Source organism: Mastigoproctus giganteus, chromosome 2 (assembly GCF_048544385.1).
Source record: "Mastigoproctus giganteus isolate SK-2022 chromosome 2, ASM4854438v1, whole genome shotgun sequence".
NCBI lineage: Eukaryota > Metazoa > Arthropoda > Arachnida > Uropygi > Thelyphonidae > Mastigoproctus > Mastigoproctus giganteus.
This window is the reverse complement of record NC_143576.1, coordinates 91,413,404-91,428,315: the sequence shown is the minus strand read 5'-3', so window position 1 is coordinate 91,428,315 and position 14,912 is coordinate 91,413,404. Positions and strand designations below refer to the sequence as shown.

The 14,912-nt window shown below is 36.3% G+C and overlaps 1 protein-coding gene across 5 annotated transcripts in view; it reads left to right on the top strand.

Annotated features, from left to right (window-relative positions):
* LOC150089422 (GTPase-activating Rap/Ran-GAP domain-like protein 3) overlaps positions 1-14,912 on the top strand; it is a 503,165-nt gene that overhangs the window by 486,736 nt on the left and 1,517 nt on the right. For 3 of the 5 annotated variants that reach the window (XM_090389447.1, XM_090389439.1, XM_090389441.1), the window contains exon 29: positions 453-1,339. In XM_090389447.1, the coding sequence (XP_090245573.1) occupies positions 453-689 (237 nt within the window). In that variant the 3' untranslated portion in view covers positions 690-1,339. Of the gene's footprint in view, positions 1-452; positions 1,340-5,791; positions 6,653-14,912 lie in introns of those variants that run through there. The other 2 variants (XM_090389443.1, XM_090389444.1) reach the window with 2 other exon arrangements.

Here is a 14,912-nt window from a genome sequence, read left to right as displayed (position 1 = left end):
AAACCTTACCTTTTTTTTCCTAGCCGAACATGAGTCCATTAAATTACAGTGTTCTTCTGGTTTCCACCAACCGAAATTTCGAAGAACTAGTTTTTACTAAAAGATACGCGGCAAGAACTAGTTTTCTCTAAAAATATCAGCAAATATTAGGAGTTGCACTTGGATTCGGGTTTTTACCAGCAGGCCCAGTGGTTTCCAGTTCTTGCTATTAAAAATTATATTTTTGCGTAAGGATCTTCTTGTTTAACTGGTAGGTACGGATTTCCCATTTTAACTGTAATATATATACTTAAAATACAGATACATATCCTTCTTTAACTCTATTAATAGTATTTTACTTAATATTTATTCAAAACATTCAATGCCTTTGTATAACCTTTTTGACAATTTCACTTAAAGTTTTTTCTGATTTTTTTCCTCAGTGCCCTAATAAACTCCTGTTTTCTGTGTAGGATAAAGATGGACGTCTGCGAGAGCCCAGACCTAGCCGTAGTGCAACATCCTCGCCTATACCTCAGATACCAATAATTCTACATCATCCAAACTCTCCAAAACGAGGACTTAACAGAGAACATAATCACTCGGTTAGTTCCGATTCTGGTATTGGTAAGAGTGTTGGTTCGTCCCCTCCTCCTAGTCCTAATATGTCCTGTGAATTAAGGGAAGAACCACATTTTGGTATGAAATGAGAATTAGTCGTGTTTATCACTAGGAATGGCGTTTGTATCTAGGAACCACTGATCTGGAGATATCATCGCTGGCATCTTGAAGGAACTCTCTTATAAGGATGTGGATAACAGCTCAAGAACGCCGTCACAAGCGAAATCTGATGGAAAGTGAAGGAACTATTTGATAATATTCAGACTTTTTTAAGTGTCCTCCCAGAACTTTATCTACAACACCGAGTTAAAATACAAATATTGTTATAAGGTTTTCCCTTAACTGTTTCCATAGTGTTCATGACCTGTTTATATTGTTAATCACGTGTTTATTCTATCTATGTACGTTTCACTGTTTTAAACTCGAAACCCGAAGCACAGTTCACTGATCAACTCTTTCATCTTAAAATCCTCATGCTGGGGCCACGTTATCAAAGCCCATTATCAAAGGAATGCAATCTCTTGCCCATGTTGAAACTTTCTATAAGAGATGAGATCAAAATATGCATTTTAAAGTATGGTAAAATCGCTACTGAGATCATTTTAGCTTGAGCGAATCATAAAGTAATAAAACGTGCACAGAGATGGATGTTTATGGAAGCAACTTATGCAAGTTCGTTACGTCAACAGAAAATTTTAATCGTTTAAATTTTTAGACTTCGAGCCAAATATTACCTAAAGGCAGAACTAAAATCAACGTTGGTATTTGTATTTAAAATAACAGCGTGTGTGTGTGTTTTTGATGTATTTAAACATTACGAGTGATGTTCACTAAGGAAGTGTCTAAGGTTAAGTCAAAAACAAAACAGCTGTTGGTTGTTTTATTTACTCATTCGTTCATTTAATCTAAACTCTTGAGTTATTAAGAAGTTGTGGATTTTCAAAAGGCAAACAAGAAGGATAGAATAGTATTAATTTTTTTTTAAAATTCAACGTTAAATAAATACTGTCTGTTGAAATAAATGAAGTAAGGCTTGTCGCTCGCTGCCAAGGTTAAATATTTCTTATACTTGTATAAAAGAAACATTACTTAATATTCTTCGTGCAAGAGGGTGGACATAATTTCGCATTCAGAAGAATTAGCTTTTATGATGAAATATTTTGCCTTTCATATTACAAGGTGAAGTGCGAGTTTCTATTTCACGGGTTTGAATATGGAGTACAATAAGTAGTCATTGTCTGAATATGCAATTAGATGAATTATTGAAGAAATTTAAAGAGAGGCAGGTGTGGTATTCGAAAGCATGCGCTTGGCTAATTATTAATCAATTTTTATTATAAAATGTTTTGCTGAATAATCAGTAAAAGGATATTCTTGTAAATCAATTCAAGCACCTTTTTTTTTTTAAATAGCAGCACTTCTCTTTTGTTGAACAGCTGAAATTAACCACGATGGTGTGAAATTGTTGACTGAGGAAACAAAACTTTTGTTCTTTATCAACTTTTTTTAATAGAGGAAATTTCAGTTTATCTTTTAAGGCAGTCCAAGAAGCTTTTAAAACGTGAACATTTCTTATATCATGGATGATCTGGGCGTTGGTAATCTTGAGAGAAGCATTAACACAATAGGAGGAAACCTCAAGCCTCTGTAGACAAGGCTAGTAGCAAACATTAAAACATCTAAAGGCAATGGAGCAGAGCTGAGAATGAGAGAAATATCACTGATTTAACCGAATTGCTTGTTTCTTAAAAAAATCAGGAATCTTAAGTTTCTCTCTCCCCGTATATGGGAAAACTATTCCATAGTAGGATGAATCTGGAATTCATACATAGTTAATAGTTATTTATTCAGAATAAAAATAACTCCAAAAGCGAGAATAGTTTTTGCGATATTTGTGATGTATTTATTTAAAACGTGATCGGATTTTTTGATTGAAGTAAACTCAGTTATCCATCCTTCAATTCAGAATGGTATAGAAGTCGCTATATGTAGAAAGTGAAAGAACTTTCGGATATTGCAGAATTGATTAAGAAGTTAGACGATGGAGAATCATCATGATGACAGGTTCTAGCAGAATCTCTCTCTCAGATTCCCCCTTCTGGCCTCTGTCAATACTCGGATAAATCAAATCCTTGAGTAATGGGCATGGGGATACCATGAACGATTAATCTAAATCTCAGTGCTTTTAGCTGCGGGAATGAAATAAAATGCCTGGTCGACATTGCTCTTCACACTACAAAAAAAGCGCTTTTCTACTGCGACACCCCTTTAAATTAAGAATTTTCTAATAACTCGCTAAATTTGTGTTGTCACGAAAGTATCGAAAATGTCAATTTAACGAGTTTTAATTTAATCAGAACCCTGTGGCTTTTAGGCTGTTTCTCTTCGCATAGTGTTGCTTCTAATTTGCCAATTATACGATAAGTCTGTAAAGTTCAATAATGGACTGTTTCCGGGTGTAAAACAATTGGTCACAAAGTGGAAAAATGAGGAGATTGAGTTATCTCGTCGATCTTCTTACTCAAGCACGATTTCGTAAGTTGCATCGCTGACTTGGTCACAACGACATCTTTAAATAAATTACCGAGTAAACCTGCATTTCCCACCTAAGGGACATTGTCTTTGTTTTAATCCAGCTGTGAAGATCGCTTCGTGAATATGTTCCGATTATGACTTCCCACTCAAAATATCTAAACATCTGTACACAATTTTCACTTGAATATATTCTCTACATTTGCGAAATGAATTTTTCTGTTGCTTTTGCTTCCATATTTCTAAATAGTCCTATAATGTAGATGTTATAGACCAATTTTCAACGGGCACTCCAAAAATCAAATAAGCAAAGTTTCAAAGATTCAGTGCATGTACATATCACAAAGCAAGAAAGACCAAGTTTATTTCTTCATTTTCTATTAATTTCTTTTTAGAAAATTCTATTAATTCATTAAAGAAAACAAATGATCTTTCAAAAAGTTTCAAAGCTACGTTTTGTTTTAAATTCCCCTCAGAAATTACGTCTTCATTATTTTATTAAAATCTTTCATTTCAAGGACCAATTTTATAAAAGCTTTGTTAAATAATGGTTCTATTATCGAATATAGTTAATGTTTTAACTCAGAGAACTAAACACACTTTTCTTTATCTGTTTCATACCCATTTTTTAAACTACTAAAATACTCTTTCAGTGACTTAACTTTATATTAATATGTAATATTAAGTGAACATAACATTCTTTGATGTTCAAATTAAATGTGATCACTTAGAGACATCATTCGTTAAGGAAGGACCAGTGCAAAAACAATGGTTGCTATTACTGCGTCTTTCAAGAGATGTGGCTATCCATTAGTCAATCTCGACCTGTTGCTGTATAAGTTCGTTTTGAAGTTTATCTTTCATACAGAAATTCTATAACCAGTTGAAACCTTGTTTATTTCTGTACAACCTGGATGTTAGCTGTTAAAATAATTACTAATATGGTGCTGTATTCGTCGTAGATTGTGTAATAAGTTATTTAGATGATTCTTATTCTGGTTAATTATTTTGAATACATTTATTATTTAATTTTTATAATTATTTAAATATTTCGATATACACTATTTAGATTTGAATATGATATCACTGTTCATTTTTCAATTTTATTCCGTTAACTTATTTCAATATATTTAATGGCGTCATTCTATTATGTGTGTTTGCGTGTGATATATATAAGAGCTTTGACTTAAGAGATTTACTCAATGCTTTATCCTGTCGAAAGAGTGAAAGGAATAGAAAAAATATATATTAGTCTATTAAAAAGATATAAATCGATTGGAACAATTTTTGACACATTTATGTTGATCTGTGGACAAACATCCAATTTTTTGTTCGTTGGAAAGCGTTGTAGTTTCTCGTATGAATCAAATTTTAGTTTGATCTCTAACTTGAACGAGAAGGATGTATTACTGAAGCTCTGTTACGCGGTGTCTGTCCACACTTACCTATTGCTTTCTGTAATGTGGGCTCAATATTTTTGGACTTTGAAATATTTTCGTATTAAAATCGTTACCCTTTCAATTGTGGTGTGCATCATTATTTATGTGTCCTGTGTCCAATTCTATTGTAAAACGGTTGCTTCAATAGGAACAGCAAATACACAGCTCGATTTTCCTTTTGTTTTATTTTTTTTTTCTAAGTTGGCATCTATTATTCAAAATTAACATTTATAATTAGTTTCGAAATGTTAAGTCATTTTATCACAAGTAAATTTAAATGGAATAATACTCCAAGTACTACTTAGTGACATTCTGATTATAAACAGAAATTATTACTCTGTTCTAGACTTAATTCTGGTTTGACCACAGCCTGGAAAAATCATATATAATTCTAGAAACAGGTTCACCATGTCCAAATCTCACTTGCTTTTGGAAGGATACGAAACTCGTAAATCCATATTTTTGGATCTTAATGTAGGAACCGTTTATGACTGCCATCCTTCGAGAAATAGTTTCAACATAATAAAGCGAAAACGTATGCAAGCAGTATAGCTATCAGACAGGCGCTAGTGGGATGTCAAAACACGAGTCATGGTGCAGCGCAGTTCCATTCTACGCCTTCGTAGTCTGATCACCTTTCGAAACGGCTTCATAAAACATTTTGGGGCTGAATACCGGATACACTTCTGGATAAATACGGTCGGAAGATGACTACTCATAATATTATTTATGATCAATCCTGCATAGAAATCTTAATACCATAACACCTTCCAACCCTCAAAGCATTATTAATAAATAATGCTTTGGAAGTTGCAAGACGAAGATTGGTACGTAACATTGGTTCAAGTGTCTATTGAATCGTAAATTCGATAAAGAATTAATACGAAATGAATACCATTTCAAAAAAATCCATTAAATACTGTCGAGCAAACTGTTATGAAAGTCTTTTTCATTATGTGGGCTATTAATTCTTTCTTTTTTATAACCTTCGCGTTCAAATTTTAATAATCAGTTAAAACTATTAATAAAACCAAAGTCATCATCTAGCTTGAGAAAACTGCTTCGCTCTCTACACGCATATATCGCAATTTATCAAATAAACTTGCAACGTATTATGTAACTTATATCGTTAAAGTAGAAAATAATCATTTTATAAATCAGCATAACAGTGATGTGAACGGAAAACATAATTCTCATATGCTATTTTTTACCTTCTGTAGGTGTTGATGCGAAGACACTCCTCAAATTATGCTAACTGAAACGAAGGCATCGGGTTTATGAAGGTTGACAATTCCAAATGTTTTTCAAGATTCTATTGAAAATCTGTTATGGCAAAGTACCATCTTAATATTATGAAGAATTCGGAAATTTAATATAAATTGAGTGGTATACTTTTCAAGATGATTGGACACGCCAGCAGAATATGTGCCATGTGAAAGAAGTAAAAACGTCTTGAATCAAGACAAATCGGGAACACGCAAAATTTAAGATGTTAACAAGGTATAAAGTGTCACAATTAAGAATATACTCATATATACACACAAAGTAAAACGATTTGAGATATTCTTCATCTATATTCATTGAATCCTGCAAAATAATACGAATCTGTTACTTCGTTTGGATTCAAAGCTAAATCTTGTGACTTGAAAGAGAATTCAACTATTAATAAAGTTGGTAAGTGTCCAGTCAAAACATATGTGACTAATCTCAATCCAGAATATGATGATTCTCCTTCCGAGATCGCCAAATCATCTGTATCGCATTGCAACTCCCCTCCAGCTGAAGATGAGTTTAAGAAAAGTAATAAATGCCATCCAGCGTCAACCATACGATTTCAGAGATCATACAGCGTAACTTTTTTGAGCAAAATTTAGATAACTTGTTCTTCCATCCAATTCTATGCATCAGACATGAATACAATATTACCCAAAAAAAGGAAACATGTTAAAATAGGCAAGATACCAACAGTGGAATCCTAGAGATCGCTGCCATCATGCAATATACTCTGTTATCGGCATCATATCCTTCATAAACTACGCAACTGTGAAGAAAGAAAGAGGTTGACTTGCGGGGAAAATTAGGTAGGATATTAATAAATAATTTCCCCTGGCATCTGTGTTAGCATGAAGTGTTTCCCCAAACCCTATTTAGCTCCATCCTCTCCTTTTGATGTATTCCCACTTTATAGTGTGAAGTATCGTAATTCACCAAAATGAGATTTCCTTTCTATCATCAGACTCCTCATAGTTATCTCTAAAATATTGAATCCTATAGAAACTTTTGCATAGCGAAATTTGCTCTAATTTTATAAAAAAGGTAAAATATGTGCAGTATGAGCTACCCATTACATATTGTAATATTTACACACTCTTGAACTAACTTACACTCAGCTTTTAGCGTTAGTTGAGGTAAGAGATGTAAGAGAGTAAGCTTATAGAGCATCAGTCAAAAAAAAAAAAAAAAAAAAAACCTTCCCATTTCACCCATCCCGTCATTCCAAATGTTTCTCTAGTTCAGCCTTAAATTTATTTAAGCTATCAGCTTCCACAACAACAGCTGGAAGTCTGTTCCACCAATCACCTACCCGCTGGCTAAAGGAAAACTTCTGCACATCTATTTTACAACTGTCTTTCCTCAATTTGAATCTATGCCTTCTCAGCAAGTGAAAGTATCTCATCAGCATTGAGCCTGCTAAACCATTCAAGGCCTTGTACACCTCGCAGGTGCCTAGTCTCCAGATGCCGCAACTGACAGAATTTAAGCCTCTCCTGGAACCTCTTTGTTCCATTCACTAATCTTGTTGCCCTTCTTTGTACTCGTTCTAGCAACTCTACATCCTTGCTGAAATGGGGCCTCCAGACCTGTACACAGTACTCAAGCCCGACCATTGCCTTATACAAAGGTATAATCACCTCCATGACCTACATGCTCTGGCAGTCCGTCTGCACTGCTCAGAGAACGTCATATCCGACTGCACAATTACCCCCAGGTCTTTTCCGTTTTCTACCACCCTGAGCGTAGTACCACACAGTTGGTACGTTTCTCTTCGGTTATTGCTACCCTCGATTACAGAATGACTACGCAATATCACACTAATTTTATAGGATAATGTTAGATTGTCTTCAGATGATAATTTTACCCATTAGAGGGAGTTAAGGGGCATAAATTCAAATTGAGGAAAGACGGTTGAAGAATAGATGTGCAGAAGTTTGTCTTTAGCCAGCAGCTGGGTGACTGCTGGAACCAACTTCCATCTGTCTTTGTGGAAGTTGATAGCTTAAATGAATTCAAGGAAGAACTGGACCAACTTTTTGGGCGAATGAATGAGTGAAATTAGAAGTTTTTTTTTTTTTGGCTGATGCTGTATAAGCTTGCTTTCTTGCATTGTGTACCTCTACTAATACTAATTAAACTTTAAATTTTGAATTTCTTGCACCTTTTTCACTTTGTTATAATCGTAGTGGCGATGTGCCCATTGTACTTCTGCAGGTGTATGTTGACTGGAGGAGCCCTCCCTATTAAGAGCAATCATTACGCTTTTCTTCCTTGGAGTTAACTAAATGCATGTTAACTTAGTTGCTTAGATATCACCACCATTAAATTATATGTGGAAATTTAGAGTGCAACAAAAAAAAGGAAGAGTTTTTTGAAACGTTGGAAACTACATTATAAAAGACTGCCTCGCTTCCACTATAGATCAGGAGCACTAAATTAGAATATAACGTGATCCAAAGGTTCGTTTGTCTATGAATTCTCTTAAAAAGCTTGAAAGGTATTTTATGAAATTGATTATTCATAGAAATGAAGAAATCCGCATTTAGGATGTCCCCTACCGCCCTAATCAAATATTGTTATATATCATCAAAATCAGGTTGCATATACATCAACATAATCTTTTTACTGCACAATATTTCCAAAAATGAGTTTTACTTTGGGAAAAGGCAAGCGTGATCATTTTATTATCGGCTCCGAATGAAATAATACTTTGTGCTCTCAATATTTCATATCAACCGAAATTTTGCAACAGTACGTGCATGTGACCGCATGCCGGCATAAAATAGCAATGGTGAACTGACTTAAGTGTTTCATTCTTCCTAGTTCACTGGTATTATCTAGTAACTGTAATAGTCTGGTAGGCATTTTATCCTGATGTTTGATTTCGTGTCTAAATGGGTTCCTATCTGGATGAAAAATAACCTTCAGCACATTGTAAAACAGTATATAGAACATTAATTGAATTAGTAATACACTGGTGTGCAAAACTTAAGGACCAGTCAGGTTTTCACCTGTAGCTTCTCATAGGAGTGGCCTGGATATGAGAAAAGCATACCAAAGGAACCTCGTGAGGTACGGAAATGATGAGGGAAACAACACCGACACAACAACGGAAACAAAACGGTACTGAGGGACTATTCAAAAATGGCAACATAGCACTGGCTGCAATGATACAGATGCATCACTGCCAAAGATGGAACAAAGGTAAGAGGTGAGGTGGTCCTCAGTAGTAGACATGACCACCCCTAATGTCGATGCAGACTTTGCACCGCCTGTCCATACGTAGAACAATGTTGTTGATAAGTTCTTGCGATAATATCGTCCGTTCCTCTGTCAGCGCCATCTCCAGCTGGTGAACATTTTCTGGTGAGTGTGGACGTGCCGCTAGGCATCTCCCCAGAGCTTTCCATATGTGTTCGATGGGATTTAGATCGGTGGGAACGGGTAGGCCAATCCATACGAACAATGCCCTCACTTTCCAAAAGCATATCAACAGCTGCAGCGTTATCATCCCTAAACACGATCTTGGGGCCAATGGCACCACGGAACAGATGCACATAGGGAAGGATTACCTCAGTACGTTAGAGTGCACCGGTTACAGTACCGCCTTCCAGTATCTCGAGTTGCGTACGTCCATCCAAGATAATGCCTCCCCAGAGGAGAACACCCCGACCGCCATTTCGATCCCTTTCAGTGATGTTTGCGGGGTGATACCGCGTGCCAACCTCTCGCCAGATTAGCTGACGTCCAGAATCGCTGCTGAGACTGAATCTACTCTCATCAGTAAAGAGTACCTTACCGCATTGCGCTGCTGTCCAGTCCTTGTGGTCGATGCACCACTGTAAACGGTGTCTCCAATAGATAGGTGTTAAAAGGACAAAGCGTACTGGCCGTTGGGCAAACAGTCCACCTTTGTGGAGTCGGCTGACCACATTAAACCGCGATATGCTGCGTCCTATGCTTCTCTGTAGCTGGTTTGCAATGGATCCCGCTGTCGGTGTCGGTCCCTCTTGGCCTTTAAGAGTATATAGCGGTTGGGGGTTGTTTTTCGTGGACAACCACAATGAGTCCTTCGAACAGCTGTACATGTCGTTCTGAAAGCCAACCACGCACGTGAAATGATGCTATGAGCGATACCGAACTCTGCAGCCACACTCCTCGCACTTCGACATTCCCAATTATTCGACCCCGGGTAAAGTCATCCAGATGTTGTCTACTGGCCATTTCGTTGTCTATAGCACTGTATGAAACCAATGGAATGTCTGTAACAATCGTGCTCACCATTCGGTAATTTGCACATAACTGCTGATTTTATCTGTTTATGTGAGTCCTCTCATCACGATTCAAATTTTTGCATGTGCGCCAGCTTTCTAGTGAACGGCCACAGTTATGCAAATGGCCACAGGCTGTTTCGTTTGATTTTGTGGTTGTAACCTTTAGAAATAGTGTTGGTCCTTAAGTTTTGCAAACCAGTGTACTATACTTGTTCCAGTTTTCTGAAGGGGTAAGCAATCGTCCCCTACTCAATCCACCACTAACTTAGAAATGAAATATACATCATGGGATTCTAACTTTGTTCATTCTAGAATAAACCATCCCTAGAATTTCTGGAAAGAGACTTAAATTCAATTCTTAACTCAAAAAGAAATGCATAATTCAAATTCATAAAATATTGAACACTGGCTTATTAGTAAGATCAAGGGAAATACTTTTTCACAATCAAGATTCACATCAAGGGAAATACTTTTTCCGCACCGTGACCGTGTTTGTCGATCTCAGGCAGCTGTTTGTTAAGTTGCTGATGCACCTAAAACAACCAACCAACCACTGGTCACTTTCGTATCGGTGAAAGCAATTCCATTATAGAAGTTAATTGCAATTCTTCCTCCTTGATACAGTTTGTAAATATGGAAAATTCTCTAAAAACACCTTTATTATTTTTTGAGAGTACTTTATATCCATCAACTTCAGTAAACTTGTCGAATATTCCATGTCCAGGTTGTCTCCATAGAGGTATTCTTACAGATAACTTAGTAGTAATCCACCCCCGTAGTGCGGTCAGCCAGTAAGGCAGAATAGAATTAGCAACTCCTCTCGTCCATTTGCATTTCTAATTTATACTCAGTCGATGCTTACTGAACTATGATATATTTGTACCAGATAGACAGCAGCTGCCAAATGTTTGGTGGCGTACGGTCCAAATGGCTACATCCATTATTTTGCCATCTCCTTTATGCTGTTTTTTCCCTTGCACTGTTGGCTTGAAGTATATATGTCAGTAGAAACTCCAATATCGAAGTATATATGTTTATAGAGAAACATTCGTACAATTCAAATCTTAGGGTTAATTTAATGCTAACATTACTTGGTGAATATTAATATTGTATTTGCATTATGTCATTGACGGAATTTAAATGAATTGATCAAACTGTTATAGGCAATTTACTTCTCGGTAAATTTACACATGGCCCACCCTGTACGTTCCAAAATTCCAAATGCGTGTCCATCACCATAACCATCACTGTGATATTAAGTAATTTCATTATTTACAATTCGGAGATAGCTTGTTGTTGTTTGTTATTTGGTTTATAGGAGCATTAGCAACTAAGGCCATATTGCTCCGGGGCGGTGGTCATTCCCTGACCTTTCCGCATCCTCCGTATTTGGTGGTGACGGGCTCGAACCCCGGTCTAATCACGCACTGCTGCTCCTGCCCACCTGGCTACGGAGGCGCCTCAGAGATAGCATCCCTTTAAACACTGGAACAGCTATTACAATCGCATACTACTTTTATTTTCACATAATAAGTAAAAATTTAAATTGGTGTGGTCCAAAAGTCGAACACCCGTGTTTGCCAGTCTGAAGACTTTCCGCTTAACAATACACACATCAGATTTATAAGGAAAAAAAAGAAAGAAAGTGTTCCCTTTGCGGTATCTCAGTATACACCCAAGTGTGGGTAACATTCCCTATTTCAGCCATTATTACAATACCATCAACAAAATGGCGCCTCGCTACTGTTCACGTTGGTCGACTATTATTAAGTATATTATGCATATTATAAAAACAGCTGAAGCCTTCAGTACCATCAGTGTATCATATAAGTAAATTGCGCATAATGAATGCCCTGCTATTTTTATTTTTTAACAAAAAATAAGTAGGTGAATATTTGATCTAATATTCAGATCAATATCTGAAAATATTTGTTCTGAATTAAAATAATTTTTCTTCAGCTTTAACTGATTGCTACTAAAAGCTAAACAGCGTATCATAAAAGAGAGTCCCGGCTATAATAAGTTACAATGTATAAATATACAAGAGAAAGGAAGTTTTTGATATCTAGAAAAAGATAAGATTACATGTAAAGGGAAATCGATATAATTTGTGTCAACTCTCTTTCGTAAGCACCGAACCCAAAACACCAATTTTCATCGATATCACAGCAAAATGGACCACACGTTTTAACAGATAGTGAGCTCAGTATCATTATTATCAAGCAATTACTTACAGGTGAGAAAAACACAGTTATCAGCGGTGCCAATTGATGTAATGTTTTTGGTGGATTGGGCAATCAGAAAGGAATGGTTGTATTTAGATAGCACTTGGTTAACCTGAAACTAGTGTTTGTCTTATTGAACCGTCCCATCTACACTAATGAAGAACACCAGAATTGTCATCATGGCTGTCTCCAACGTCTTGATATGTAAGTAAATGAGAAGTGTCAAATTTTTGAATAGGAGGATCATTAAGTAACCGAGATTTACTTATTTTTAAAATTTATTGCTTGATTTTAATGAAACCAACATGGTACATAGCGATTTGGTTTCGAACATGGTCACTGAGATTGTTCAGGCATTTTATCTCAGCTCAGTTGGAAGATTGCGTCTATGACTTTGCAATAGATATTTTTTTTTGCTTTTAGGAGCATTAGCAACTAAGGCCATATTGCTCCGGAGATATGCGGTGGTCCTTCCCTGACCTTTCCGCATCCTCCGTATTTCGTGTTCACTGGCTCGAACCCCGGTCTAATCAAGAAGCGTGTGCTACGCACTGCTGCTCCTGCCTACCTGGCACCTTGCAATAGAAATTTGTATCTTAGGATGCTTATCGATCGTACGTTTTATTCACAAGAACCTCACGCCAGGCTTTTATTCTGGCCTTAAATTATTTTGCTACATAAAGTTCACTGTTTTTCTGCCTTCCATAGCATTTTCGGCATAAACATCTATTAATGGCGATGACTGAACACCGTTTGGCTTACAGTTTTGAACAGTAACTTGACTCTTCTGCATGCATTTAACTAAGTCTCTGTGTTTCAAACGTTTGCCAATATATAAGATAATGAACACGTATCCAAAAAGGTAGTTTTCCATAAGTGGTTCATTCGGGTATCGCCTTTTTGTACGACGGCATTTCATGATGACTTAATGATCCTTCCTCAATGATTTAGTTATACAAGTGTATTATAATATTAAAAAATAGTGAATTTTACATATATAGTGTTTCTAATTGTGTTTATTATTTTCTAAGTTAAATATACTTAATGTGATTCTGTCTGTTAAGTTGGGTGAATTATAGGTAGCAGAATCTGAGCACTACACGTTGGAATACACACATACGTTTCAATTTAAATATTCGATTACTTCAGCCTAAATTGCCAGATACCTATAATAGATATTATTTGAAATCTTTTGTTTCTGCATAATCACATATTGAAATCAGCTGCAGTTAAATGCAATCCTTCACATTATATTGCTCTAAAAAAATGCACCTGAATGGCGCGCTGTTTAAAGCAATTCTTACTCCCCTTCCTTCCCCAAATCCAAATTCCAATGATGTCAGTTTACGAGGGTTGATAGAGAAGTTCTTATTTCGAGTTTATACACCTGGTACAGGGGTATACAAAAGTTTTGTCCGGACGGTACAATCATTTCAGAGCACAGATCACTTAGTGTTTAACTAGAAAATTTCCGTTCCTAATCTATTATCTAAATAATTGAGATAAATAATTCCATTGTTTATCTCAGCTTAACCTGCTAACTCGAGAAGTTCTAAGTGGAGGGGGCTGGCTTTTTCTCTCAGTAATTGATGTTTTTCATCCCAAATTGGAAAATGTACACAGGTGGTAAATTGGTACCGTAATACACTGTAAAGGCATAGAACCAACTATGCCTTTAGTTTTGAATAAATGAAAATCAAATAATACAGAGAATACAAAATACCCTTTGTACTCCGACATGGCCACATGCTATTAGATAACAGGAATCAAAGATATTATCATTAATCGTATTTAGTGATGACCTGGGTTCGAACCGCGGTCAACTCAAACGCGTGTGATATTATACTTTACAGCTGACCACCCAACTACATCGGGGCTATAACTTTTTTTTTATACTTCAATACAGTCCAAAGATGGCCAGAGGATTTTATAGCTATAGCTTAACTGTTTTGGCAGCCAATATACAAGGTGCGGCTAAAATGAAACGAGCCGTTGCTTACTAACGCCTTATACTGCGCATGTCAACAACATTCTTATCATGATGTAGCTTATTTCTTCCTGTACAGATCGGTTTTTGTTTCATTCCAATCGGAAAAGTTTTGATAGAACTGCGCTTGCCTCTTTAAGTGAATCAGTGTGTTAATCCTTCGGTGATCGTAATTTACAGCAAAGAATTGTTATTAAACGTTTGGATTCAGTACTAACAGGAGGTGAATCCTGAGTCTTTCAGTATGATCTTCAAACCAAGTGTCGAAGCATGCAGTGGCAAACTCCCTCTTCTCTCCCTTTAAATAAAGCAAGAACGTCTCGATCGAAGATCAAGTCCATGCTTGTCGTTTTCTTTAAATATCATGGATAGTTCATCATGAATTATCCTGCCAAATCAGACACTCTACACTGAGATTTTAGGAAGCCTGTGAAAACTTCGAAAGACACGGTCCAATTTATGGTCGGACAAATGGTTCCTGTATCATGACAATGTGTAGTGTCATTTGTCGGTCGCAATGTGAAAGTTTTTAAAGAAAAACATCACAACCTTGGAACACTCGCCTTTTTTTCGCCAGCTC